This window comes from Callorhinus ursinus, unplaced genomic scaffold (genome assembly GCF_003265705.2).
Source record: "Callorhinus ursinus isolate GAN/ISIS: 27379988/994484 unplaced genomic scaffold, GSC_fseal_2.0 scaffold71, whole genome shotgun sequence".
NCBI classification, from domain to species: domain Eukaryota; kingdom Metazoa; phylum Chordata; class Mammalia; order Carnivora; family Otariidae; genus Callorhinus; species Callorhinus ursinus.
This window is the reverse complement of record NW_027397133.1, coordinates 4,689,372-4,702,409: the sequence shown is the minus strand read 5'-3', so window position 1 is coordinate 4,702,409 and position 13,038 is coordinate 4,689,372. Positions and strand designations below refer to the sequence as shown.

Below are 13,038 nucleotides of genomic sequence, written 5' to 3'. Positions count from 1 at the left end.
AGATGGGGGAGCAGGTAGGGAGGTTGGGGCAGGAGGAGAGAACAAAGGCAAAGAAACAAAACGTCCGAGGATGCACCACACGATTACGATTATGTGTGTGCTGAACGAGGACTCGACACTCTCAGAGCCCCTGGAGCCCTGGCATCTCTCAGACTTTAGGACATTCAGGAACCTTCGAGAACTGAGGCGTTAGAGCCCCAGAGTCACATGGCCTCTGGGCCTTAGAATCGCAGGCATCTCCGAACTTGAGAAGGACCTTTGAGAGAGAGAGAGAGAGAGAGAGAGAGAGAGCGAGCCCCTGAGGCCCCTCCAGGCAGGGAAGGGACTCAGCCAGCCTGGACACCACCACCGCCCCCCCGCCCGTTCCACACCTCCCACCCTGAGAACCACACATCTCTGGGCTTCTCGACCCCAGACCGGAGAGAGAAATGTTTGTCCTGCTCAGTCGAGTTGTCTTGACTCTGTTTCTGGAACACCTCCTGTGTGCTAGGCGCCGTGCCTTAAGGAAGGTCTTCTCAAGGTATCAATAGTGAAGGACCAGGTTTGTTTTAATATTTTCAAGTCCCAATCCGCTGTGACAAATACTTTTGTGAAGTACAATAAAAATGAAGTGGGTAAAAAAAAAAAAAAGGATGTCCAAAATACAAGACCAATTTTTTAAAACTATCATTACATTAAAAAAAAACCAAATCATAAAAATCGACTGTCAAATTGCTCTAGAAGTTTCTAGACACACGCCCTGTCTGTACCGACCCTCTGAGAAAGCCCCTTGAGGTTTGGGAGTTTGCCATCACCTGGAGGAGGCACGCCCCCTGGTGGAGGGTCCTGGAAGTGGCTGAAAGAGATTTGGGGGATCTGATTAGTGCCCCCCGGTGGGGGTGGGGGCCAGCCTGACCTGAGGGAGCCACCCAGGCACGGGGTTGTGGCTGGGTGGCGGAGCTTCAAACACTAGGAAGGGAAGTGTCACCGCTGAGCAAGGTTGAGATGCCATTACGTTGAGGTGTGTCTTTATGGGTTCTCTGCCCCTGTTGGGTTGGAGGTGGGGAAGGGAGGTAGGGAGACCATGAGGAAGCTGGACGTGCAGGTGGCCTGGCCGGAGAAGGGCCGTGGCTGGGACCAGCCGGACGTGGAACACTTTGAAGGGTTATGTGTATCCAAATCTACAAGAGGTGGGAAGCTGGAGGCTCATTCCACGCTCAAGCCATAGCGAGGTCAGGCCTCTTTTGGAGTCTTGCTGTGGGCACGAGGTGGTCTCCCTAAGGCTCAGTTTCCTTGCTCGCAAAATGGCATTTATAAGAACGCGTGCCACCAAAGGTAGACAGAACCTTGATTTTTTTTCATTTTTATGAGTCTTGAGCAGTCAGTGCTCATGTTGGTTTTTTTTCCCTGCTGGGTAAACTGGGGCTCAAAAAGGAGCAGGAGATTGCCTGAGGACCCCCAGCTCTGCAGATCTCATGGTATAATAATGGCTAATGTTATATAGTGCTTACTGGGTACAAAAGATTGTTCTAGACCTTTTAGGATTCACTTAATGCTCAGACAGCTCTGCGAGGTAGAAGCTATGATTATCCTCCTTCTTTGGATGAGGAACCCGAGGCCCAGACAGATAAAGTCACTGCCCAAGGTCACACAGGGGGTAGGGGACTGGGTCACAGTCAGTACCGGGTTGGGGGGGGCGGCTCCAGAGCCCGAGCTGCCGTCCGCCACACACATCCACCTTCTACCCACTCCCAGGCCGAGAACCTCTTGCTGGATGCCGAGGCCAACATCAAGATTGCCGACTTTGGCTTCAGCAACGAGTTTACGCTGGGCTCAAAGTTGGACACATTCTGTGGGAGCCCCCCGTATGCCGCCCCGGAGCTGTTCCAGGGCAAGAAGTACGACGGGCCGGAGGTGGACATCTGGAGCCTCGGCGTCATCCTGTACACCCTCGTCAGTGGCTCCCTGCCCTTCGATGGGCACAACCTCAAGGTGCTGGGCGGGGCCGGCAGTGGAGGTCTTCATCTCCTGGGAGGGTCTCCCCGTCCCCCTACAGTTGGGCCCCCAGCCCCTCCCCACACACCTGCTCTGTAGAGGGCCAGAGGGGTGTCGGGGCTGGCCGGGTCAGGTTCTGATTTAGGTTTTACAGATACGGTGTGAACAAAAGAGACAAAAATCTCTGCCCTCCAGCGTGCTGGCCCTTGAGAGCCCGCTAAGTGGGAAGAGCCAATCACAAAGGCCACCTGTTGTGTGATGCCATTTCTACGAAATGTCCAGAACGAGCAAATCCAGAGACAGGAAGCAAATGAGTGGTTGCCCCCAGGCTGGGGGAGTTGGAGAACAGGCTTTCTCTGGAGGGATGGAAACATTCTAGAACTACCCGGTGATGGCCACATAACTCTGTGGTACCATAACACACTCACAACCTTTGAATCGGGCACTCCAAACGGACAAATCCCTGCCCTCACGGGGAAGACCAGAGCAGGTGATGTGGGTGGGTTGGAGCGGGGGGAGTCTCTGCGTGGAGCTCTGTGCTGGGGACTGGGGACTGGCCTGGTCTTTGAAAACAAAATAAATAAGCAAAACGTACGTCATGTCAGAATCTGGCCAGTGCTGGGGGGTGGGGGTGGGGACGGAGAGCTACCTTCCGGAAGGCGCTCCGGTAGCGAGCGTGGGGGCACGTTGGCCCCGTCGGTCTGTCCGGGCGCATCATTCCTGATGGAATGTTTGGGGGTTAGTTGCAGGCACCACATCCCTCTGTCCCTGAAGGGGACACACAGCAGGTACCTCCTGAGACGGGGTTATTTTCCTGTCTGCAGCCACACTCGGGGAGAACCATGGTGGTGCAGTCAGTCCTAGCCATGCTCCGATGTCCTCAGCTGTCCTGAGACTGTCCCTGTAGCTCTTTCTCTCCCGCTCCACTGTTTATTCAGGCTTCTGAGTTGCCCACAGTTGACTGGTGTCTCAAAAGCCTCCTTTCATCTCGAGCAGTTCCTCTGTCTTTCATGGCGTGGCTTTGTGGAGCTTTGTGGCACTCGGGCCACTTGTGCCGCAGGGCCTCCCCCTCAGTTTGGGGTGAGCAGCGTTTCCTCACGATGGGGTTCCAGTGGTGCGAGCAGGAACGCTCAGTCCTCTCGAGGTGGCCCATGAGCTAGGAGCACTCAGGAGGTCAGGGAAGTCGCTGCCGAAGACAGTCCACAAGAGCAGGGACCTGAGTGATGAGGAGGAGGGAGCCCCCCCAAGTGGCCAACCCCTCTAAGCCTCAGGCTCCCGCTGTGTTCCACATCTCTAAGGTAACCAGTCTTGTAGCCGCGATTGGAGGGCTCGCTGAGATCAGGTGTGCAAAGCGCTCACGATCACAGGATAATCTGAACCCCGAGCATGAAGCCAAGAGACCTTTTCTGAGGGCAAGGCCAGCGTCTCACCTGCCCCAGGCCCTTGTTGCCTCCTGCTGTCCTGGTTCCCCCACCAGGCCCCCCGAAACCTTTCCCGGCAAAGGAGACAGGCAGCTAGCTGGGGGCAGGTCCCCACTCTGTCATTTCCTTTCGAAGCAACCTGGGACATACCCCCGTTTCTGAACCTGTTTCCCCACCTGTAAGATGGGGAGGTGAAGAGTATTCACTGAGGGCCCAACTGGGTGTCTGAAGCCCTCCCCCGGGGACCTGGCATCTGGCCAGGGCGTTAGACTCGGGAGCTGCACCGTTGAGGGTGTTGATGGCCCGGTGGCTACTTCTCACCATCTTTGAGGTGAGAAGTGTGGTGCGGTGGTTACACAGCATGGGCTCCGGAGCCAGACTGCCTGGGGTTCAGCACCGGCCCTGCCATTTTCTGGCCGCAGGCTCCTCCTGCAAGTGACTTACCCTCTCTAGCCCCAGTCTCCTTGTCTGAAAAATGGGCATCATAGTCCTGCTTCACAGCTTTGTTGTGAGCACAGATGGGCCCTGCATAAAGCACTTAGAACACTGCCCGGCCTCGGGGTAAGTGCTCTGCTCTGAAAGTGATACCCAGTATTATTAAATATTCACGACCCGTCGGGGTTGCGCGGATCTGCAGACCCAGGAGGCTCCCAGGCGCATGCCTCTTCCAGCCCTTTGAGGAGAATGCGGGGAGGAGGGCTCCCAGGCCAGTCCCCAGCACAGAGCTCCATGCAGAGACTCCCCCCGCCCCAACCCGCCCACATCACCTGTGTCCCTCCATTTCCTGAGGATGGAAGGGGCTCTCCCTGGTCCGCCATGGCGTGGCGCATGGGATTTATTTTCTGTCTTCATAGGGCCCCTCATAAAAGGCCCTTTACCAAAAAACAGGTCTGCGTGTAAATCAGTTCTCATTCTTTGGGACTACCAGGGGGTCTCATAGTTCTTTGGAAAGGCAGGCATGCCTAGGGGAGGGGGGACCTGAGGGGTGGGAGGCGGGTGGGCAGGATCCCGCCCCCCACCCCCACTCTTTAACCCTTCATAGACCGCATATTGAAGTAGCACTCGCTCTGGGCCAGACATGGGCTGGGCATTTTACTTAAACTCACTCACACCCTGGCCTGGCAAGTGGGTGCTGGGAGCCCTGGGTGCAGAGAAGGAGACTGAGGCCCCGGATGCTGACTCGTGTCTGACCCGGCTTGTAGAATGCGCTTTCTCTGTGAGATTTCCTCGGAATGAAGTCGTATACAGGGCTCCCATTTTAGAGATGGGGAATTGTGGTGAGGGGAGGGGGGGGGTTTGCCACCTGTGGCTTCTGTGAGGGGATTGGGAGAAAGATGTGCGTGCGCACGCGCATGCGTGCGTGTGAGCGAGTGAGGGGTCCACCCCACGGGGAGGTGGGGTGGACCCCTCCCCCAGTAACCCCGTCCCCCCAGGAGCTGCGGGAGAGAGTCCTCAGAGGGAAGTACCGGGTCCCTTTCTACATGTCAACAGACTGTGAGAGCATCCTGCGGAGATTTTTGGTGCTGAACCCAGCTAAACGCTGTACTCTCGAGGTAAGCCCCAGCCCCGCACCCCCTCCCATTTCAACCTTTGTGCCCTCACTTCTCCTCTCCTGTGTCCATCTGCTTAAGATGGTGGCTGGGAGGGGGAGGGGAGCCAGGCAGCCCAGGAAAAGACTCCCGGGCCCGTCTCAACGCCACCCCCCAAACAGCTTCGCCCACTCCCCGCCATGCCAGTAATTAGCTAATGAGCTCCTAGGCTGATTATAGGGTGCTGGGGGACCCAGATGATGCGGAGGAAGGAGGTGACATCGGGAGGGATGCTGAGGGTGCGGGTGAGGAGGTGCTAGCTGTCAGGAAGCCTTCGATTCTGAGGTGTTAGATCTTGGCGGTGGGGGGCGGGCAGGGCAGGTGGGCCTACCTGGGGGCCTGCCGGGGCAGTGGGGAGCTGTATTTTTCCCCAGTTTCTTCTGACCTCTATCTTCCACTTTCCCTCTCCTACCCCCGACTCCTGCAGCAAATCATGAAAGACAAATGGATCAACATCGGCTATGAGGGTGAGGAGTTGAAGCCATACACAGAGCCCGAAGAGGACTTCGGGGACACCAAGCGAATCGGTGAGGGTCAGGGAGAGCAGGTGCCCCAGCTCCTCAGAGCTACGGGCCACGGAGCCAGGGGTGGGAGCTTCCCAGCAACTGCCCCTCGGGTCAGCGCATGAGAGAAGTTTGCAAGGCGATTAGGGAGAGCAGAGGCGTCTAGGCTCCCATCCCTGTGAAACTCCTTTCTCGCTGTGTGACCCTGGGCAAGTGGCTTCTCCTCTTGGTGCTTCTCTTTCCTCATCTGTAAAACAGGACAATCGTAGAAACCATCATAGGGTTGTTGTGAATATATTAAATGAGTTAATCTACGTAAAGTACTTAGTTTGTGACTGTTAAGACACAAAAAGAAATTACGGATCACGTCTAGAAGTATTTGGGCACAAGTCATCGGTAACCCGCATGTTTGGGGAAAACCCCCATGTGGGCATGTGCCTCACCCACCAACCCTTTGATCCCAGATCCTCACTCCAGCCTGGAGCCCTTGAACTCTTGATCCCTAAGGCATTAGCCCTGAAAGAGTCCCTTAGGAACTATCCAGTGACCCTCAAGGCCACCATCAGAGTTGGCTGCATTAATCAGAATTTTTGTGGTTGTACAGAAGACAAAACCCAAGCCTTTCTAGCTTAAGCCAATAAGAATAATAATAGGCTGAACCATTTGAAACTGCCATTTTTATAGGTCAAAAATTGTTAACATCAGCAATTTTATGTGGTTATAACCTAATCGTGGTAACTGATTCATTCGCATAGCTAAAAAGGCCAGGGTATGGCGGCCTTCAGGCACGGCTGGATTCAGGTGCTCAGAGACAGTCGTTGGTGTGGCTTTTTTCCCCAGGAAGCTCTGGCCACAGGAACAAGCTGGCAATAGCATATCGTAGCACCTGGATACCCCCTCGAGAACAGGAGCCACTTTCCTGAATGTGCCAGTAGAAGCTCTAGGCTAGTGCCCATTGGCTACCCCTGAACCAGTCAGTTTGGCTTTGGGGACGGAATGCTCTGATTGGCCAGTGCCAGGTCATGTGCCCACCCTGAACCAATCAACGTGATTTTGGGTCTGGAGCATTCTGAATGGCCAGACCTGGGTCATCTGCCTGCCCTGAGCCAATCAGTGTGGCCTTGGGGGTGGAAGACTCTGGTCAGACCTGGGTTATGTACCTGCCCTTGGGGCTTGGCGCAGGCAGGAATCTGCCAGGTGATTTGAGCAGGAAAGAAATGTTCTTCCAAGGAAATCAGGGTGCTGCTGGCAGAAGGGGGAACGGGTCCTGAGCAGGCCAAAGAGCAGGCGTTGCTCTGTGATGCAGAAACGAGTGGAAGGGAAGGGTCTGGGGAGATTGAACCTCCTCTCCATCCCCCTCTCCCAGAGGTGATGGTGGGTATGGGCTACACGCGGGAAGAAATCAAAGAGGCCTTGACCAGCCAGAAGTACAACGAAGTGACCGCCACCTACCTCCTGCTGGGCAGGAAGACTGAGGTCAGGAGGCGCCAGGGGCGTTTGGGATGCGCGATGCCCGGGGTGGAGGGACTTCTGGGGCAGAGGGGACAGAGGCTGAGGCTCCTCGTCTGTCATCCTCCTACAGGAGGGTGGGGACCGGGGCACCCCGGGGCTGGCCCTGGCACGGGTGCGGGCGCCCAGCGACACCACCAATGGAACAAGCTCTAGCAAAGGCACCAGCCACAGCAAAGGACAACGGAGTGCCTCCTCCACCTACCACCGCCAGCGCAGGCATAGCGACTTCTGTGAGTATGGCCCCGCTCCCTCCCCCACACGCCATCCTGGGCCCCAAGGCCTCAGACCTGTATTACATCAGGGTTGTCTGGACCACAGGCAACAGAAACCCCTGCTCGAGCCAGCTGCAGAGAAGGGAGGAATTTCATATTAAGATACAGGGACATTATAGGGAACTTGGAGGCGGGAACACACAGCCAGGGTCAGGAAGGGACTGGAAACTGAAAAAGCAGCCAGAGCAGATACTCTCTGTTTCTTGCTCCCTCTTTGTTCCTCTGGCTTTTCCTTTCTCTCTTACGTATCTCACCTTATCTTTTTCCCAGTCTCTCCCCTTCCGTCTCCCAACTCCAATTTAAAGACCCGCCCAAGTGATAGCTGGAATCCCTTTGTTCCACCTGTCAGGGACAGAGCTCTCACAGTCAGGGTCCACTTGGGATCAGGACATAGGAGGACACATTGCACAAAGTGGCTGCTGAGAGCCTGCCCTCTGGCTCTCCTCCACACTGAAAATTTGAAAGGCCCTTCCTAGTGGAAAGGGGCTGGGCAGACACCCACCTGTACCCCACATTCTGTAACTGAAAGATATCCCCCACAGAAGACAGAGCAGACCACCACCACCACAGATGAGGCGTGGAAACTCCCAAGAGGTCTCTTACCCACACCCTCCTCAAATGTGAATCCTCCCAACTATTCTTTTTTTAAATTTTTTAAGAGATTTTATTTATTTTTGTGTGAGAGAGTGCATATGTGCACTAGCGGGCGGGAGGGTCAGAGGGAGAAGCAGGCTCCCCGCTGAGCAGGGAGCCCGAGGCAGGGCTCGATCCGAGGACCCCGGGATCATGACCTGAGCCGAGAGCAGACACTTAACCGACTGAGCCACCCAGACGCCCCCTCCCAACTATTCTTTAAACAGCTCTTTTGAGAAATAATTCACATACCATACAGTCCACCCATTCAAAGCGGACAATTCAGTGGTAGTACCCACAGAGTTGTGCAGCTACCACCACAATCCACTCTAGCATATTTGCATCGCCCAGGAAGAAACCCCAGAAGCCCTAGCTAGCCGTCAACCTCCAAACCCACATCCACCACCCAGTAGCCCCTGACAACGACCAATCCATTCCCTACGTCTACACATTCCCTATCCCGGACATTTCGTGTAAGAGGAATTATACAATGCATGGCCTTTTGTGTCTGGCTTCTTTCACTTAACGTTTTCATCCACATGTTAGCATGGACGAGCACTTCATCCCTTTTAATGGCCCAGTAATAGTCCGTGTCGTGGATCTACCACATTTTGTTTTTCCATTTGTCAGCTGATGGACATTGCATTGTTTTCGCCGTTTGGCACTCGTGAATAACGCCGCTGTGACCGTTCGCGTGCCGGGTTCTGTATGGACGTATGTGGCCATTTCTCTTGGGCATGTGGTAGGAGCGGACTTGCCGGCTCACGTGGTAACGCCGTGTTTAGCCATGTGAGGAACAGCCAGCATGGTGTCCGACTCCCCACTTTTTTGCAGCCCTTCTTCGAAATGCTTTACTCTGCGACAGGCCCTAGCATGGGGAGGGGGGTGTCAGGGAAACCCAAGCGTCGGTCCTAAGCAGGAAGTGTGGGATTCATTCTGGATGGTCAAGTCATTCCCCTTCCCTGGATTTCCTTTATCCACCTATAAAATAGCCAGATTGGCACAGAAAGTCGCTAAGAAGCTTGTGACCCTGGTTACAACATATCACCTTAAAGAACACCCACATGGAAACTTTCTGGGCTTCCGGGGTTCTCAGAGGATTGTCGACGGGTGCCCCGTGTCCGTCATTGCAGAGCTTGTTACGGTTCTGGGACTTTGGAGCATGAAGGTTCCTGAGGATGTAACCCATAGAAGTTTCGACTGTCCGAAGTTCGTGAACATACTTAAACCCGCTGGTTCTAAGAAGATAATTTCCTAAGATGTTCCAAGGGAGCAGATTTGTTTGTTTTGTTTTTGAGATGAATACAGTCACATCCTTCAAAATCTGATAGTACAAGGAGGGTAGACAGTAAAAAAGTTTTCATTGAACACCCATCTCCAGCCCCCAGTTGTCCTTGGAGGCAGCCACTGTGACCAGTTTGGGAGAGATTTTATTCATAAATAAATGGAGTTAATCCCTGAACAGGGCAGGGGTTAGGGCACCAACCCCCTGTGCAGTCGAAAATCCACTGATAACTTTTGACTCCCCCAAATGTAACCGCTAATAGCCTGCCGTTGACTAAAAGCCTCACTGATAACGTAGTCCATCAACACATTCTATGTTGTATGTGTTATATACTGTATTCTTACCATAAAGCAAGCTAGAGAACAGAAAATGTCCTTCAGAGAATCTTAGGGAAAAGACCTCTGCAGTACTGTACAGTATTTATTGAAAAACGTCCACATAGAAGTGGACCGGCGCAGTTCAAAGCCGTGTTTTCAAGGGTTGACTGTGTATAAAGAAAGATACAGAAAGGAGATAGAGAAAAAGAAAAGAAATGGGCGCCTGGGTGGCTCAGTCGCTTGAGCGTCAGATTCTTGATTTTGGTTCAGGTCAGCTCAGGTCGTGAGATCGAACCCTGCGTCGGGCTTCATGCTCAGCGGGGAGTCTGCTTGAGATTCTCTCTCCCTCTGCCCCTCTGCCACTAAAAAAAGTTAAAAAAAAAAAAGAGAGAGAGAGATAAAGATGTATAAATACAATACTAACATATTCACATACCATAAAGGTAATGTTTTCACTTCTTAAGACAAATGATAGCCTTTTAAATGTTCATATATAAGCAAGTAAATAGAGATAAATAGAAATCTGTACGTTTCCCCTTTCACAAATGACAGCACACCTTAGACATCAGGCCCTGCCTTTTCTGCTTTGCAGTCTGTCTTAAAGATCACTGTGTCTTGGTATATAAGCAGCTTCCTCCTTATACAGAAATAGCTTGACTTCATTTAGCCATTCCCCTCCTAAGGGGCACTTGGGCTGCTCCCAGTCTTTTGGCCTTTAAAAAAAATAGCGATGTGGGGCGCCTGGTGGCTCCATCAGTTAAGTGTCTGCCTTCGGCTCAGGTCATGGTCTCAGGGTCCTGGGATCGAGCCCCACGTCGGGCTCCCTCCTCAGCAAGGAGTCTGCTTGTCCCTCTCTCTGGCCCTCCCCCCGCAACACATGCTTTCTCTCTCTCTCGTAAATAAAATCTTAGAAAAAAAACAGCGATGCAGTGAATAACCTACATGTGCATCATGTCATTTCCAAGGAGTTGGGGGGGGAGGGGTCAGTGTGTGCATCTGTCATTGGGACAGATCATGTCAGCTTGGCCCACACAGAGCTTGTAGCCTATGTGAGGAATTCTGAGGTCCTAAGGATCACCCCGAGTAGGTTCTGGCCTTTCCAGGTGACGCGAGCCCTGACTGTCCCCTCACCTCCGCACCTCCAGGTGGCCCATCCCCCGCACCCCTGCACCCCAAGCGCAGCCCAACCAGCACCGGGGAGGCGGAGCTGAAGGAGGAGCGCCTGCCAGGCCGGAAGGCGGGCTGCAGTGCTGCCGGAAGCGGGAGCCGGGGACTGCCCCCCTCCAGCCCCATGGTCAGCAGCGCCCACAACCCCAACAAGGCAGAGATCCCAGAGCGGCGGAAGGACAGCACGAGCACCCCTGTGAGTGACCAGGGCTGGGGGATGTGACCGCCTGGTTCACACTTTTCGGACCCTGCTGCTCCCCATCCTGTTCCCCAGACCACCACACAGGACTCCCTGTTCTATCTGTTCATTCATTCATCCCATAGACATTTGAGTGCTCTCTCCGTGCCCAAGCTTGTGCTGGATGCTAGCATATAAATAAGCCTTCGGTGTCAGAAAGAAACACTCTCCTTGCTTTGGGTAGGAGGGATTTCATACCGGGAATGAGGCACTTACAAAGTTGTAGGAAGGGCCGGTGGGGCAGGCAGTGGATTAGACCCGTAGGAGTGACACATCACCACCGCAGAACTGACCCACTGAGGAGGCTGCCACCCCTGAGGCAGACCCTAGCACTGTTGAATTCCAGAACACATGGTCTTGACTATTTCAAGTAATTCAAGACTCAGAAACACTGTTCTCTCCCAGAAGGGCCCCTCGATGCCAGGAACTCTAATAACGGGCACTGAGGCTCTGCTGAGGCAAAGACCCTCATCTCATGACCTTGCCCGTGTAAGCAGGAGTCACAGGGGACAGAAAGGCCACTGCCACCCCAGTGCCACCTTCCAGATCTTCCCGAGTGCAAAGATTGGCAGAACCCATTCATATGCGGATCCTGAGCTGCAGAGGAGTCTGGGAAATGTACTACTTGGCTTTCCTGCTTCTGCAGCTCCTCAAAAGAGGAGGTGTTAAGACCAGAGCTTGAATTGCACTGGTGAGCTGTGTGCCCTTGAGCAAGTGATCTCACCTCTCTGAGCCTCAGTGTTCCACCCTGTGAAATGGGCTCATCAGAGGACTTGGATTATTGTGAGGCTCTCGTAAGATCTTGGACATAAACTAACCGCCCACGGCATCCAGCTCAGTAAGCAGTCAATACATGAAGGCTCTGGTTGTTGTTAAGGTAAAGCCACACCTTAAAAAGGTGAAAAAAAAAAAAAACAAACAGCACATTAGCCCCCCGCCAAAAGTAGAAGGAAGGAAATAAAAGTCAATAAAGGAATAAGCAGAGGTACACTACAGAAAACCAACAAAGCTACAATCCGGTTCTTGAAAAAATTAATACAGTCATTGAACCCCACGAATTACTAATATTAGAGATCAAAAGGAAAACTCTCCCCAACAAAAAAAGACAGTAAGAAGGTATTAGGAGCCACTTTATGCCAATAAATGTGGCATCTTAGGTGAAATGGACAGATGTCATTCAAAACTCAAGTAACTAAACTTGTTCGAGAAGAAACAGAAAATCTGAACAGTCTTATGTTCTCGTCCAAGACCTTGAATCCATAACTTAAAACTGTCCCACAAAGAAAATCCCAGGCTCTAAGTGGTGGCATTCTGCCAAACACTGAAAGAAGGAATAACACCAACCTTAGGGAAACTTCCAGAGGACAGAAAGTGAGGGATCACTTCCCAGCACATTTGGGGAGGCAGCATAATCCCGACGTGTACTCCCTGACCCGAGGGGGGGGGGTCATAGTCCAGGGCAGGTGGGGATGGATAAGGGGACAGATATTGATGATACAAAGTGATCGAGGCGGCAGTGGGGGCCCCAGGAAGGCACCTGACTCAGCCGGCTGTATCATGAACTGACACCTGAAAGATACATAGGTGTGAGTCGAGGAGAAAGGTGGGAGGAATATCCAAGCAGGTGGTGGGCCGGCCGTGCAAAGGCCAGGAGACTCCAAGTGTGCCGTGGATAAGTATGCTACGGAAAGCTTCACGTGGCTGGCCTGTACCCAGGTCGGGCAGAGCTGGGAGAGGAGTGGGCAAGGCTGTCCCCTGGGCACCGCCCCGACCCGCTCTCCCTCAGCACCCCTGTCTCAGCTCCGTGACCCTTAGCCTGAGTTGCTGGGCTGGCTCATTAACCTTTCCTTTCTCCCGGAGTAAACCATCACCTGCTCAGTCTTGGCCCCAGCCTCGATCGTAATGACGGAGGCCAGGGAGGGTAAGTAGGGAGGAGAGAGGGGTGTCCCTCTGCCCCCTCACTCCCTCCTGGCCATGTCTCCCACAGAACAACCTCCCTCCCAGCATGATGACCCGCAGAAACACCTACGTTTGCACAGAACGCCCTGGGGCTGAGCGCCCCTCCCTGTTGCCAAATGGCAAAGAGAACAGGTATGTATGGAGAGGGGGCAGCAGCGGGGAGTGGGG

General features: G+C 53.6%; 1 protein-coding gene across 3 annotated transcripts in view; it reads left to right on the top strand.

Moving 5' to 3' along the window:
• MARK4 (microtubule affinity regulating kinase 4) overlaps window positions 1–13,038 on the top strand; it is a 38,485-nt gene that overhangs the window by 19,022 nt on the left and 6,425 nt on the right. For all 3 annotated transcript variants that reach the window (XM_025849885.2, XM_025849881.2, XM_025849882.2), the window contains exons 8-14: window positions 1,735–1,971; window positions 4,829–4,948; window positions 5,412–5,511; window positions 6,854–6,963; window positions 7,070–7,229; window positions 10,652–10,869; window positions 12,899–13,002. In XM_025849885.2, coding sequence (XP_025705670.1) covers window positions 1,735–1,971; window positions 4,829–4,948; window positions 5,412–5,511; window positions 6,854–6,963; window positions 7,070–7,229; window positions 10,652–10,869; window positions 12,899–13,002 — 1,049 coding nt within the window. The remainder of the gene's footprint in view (window positions 1–1,734; window positions 1,972–4,828; window positions 4,949–5,411; window positions 5,512–6,853; window positions 6,964–7,069; window positions 7,230–10,651; window positions 10,870–12,898; window positions 13,003–13,038) is intronic.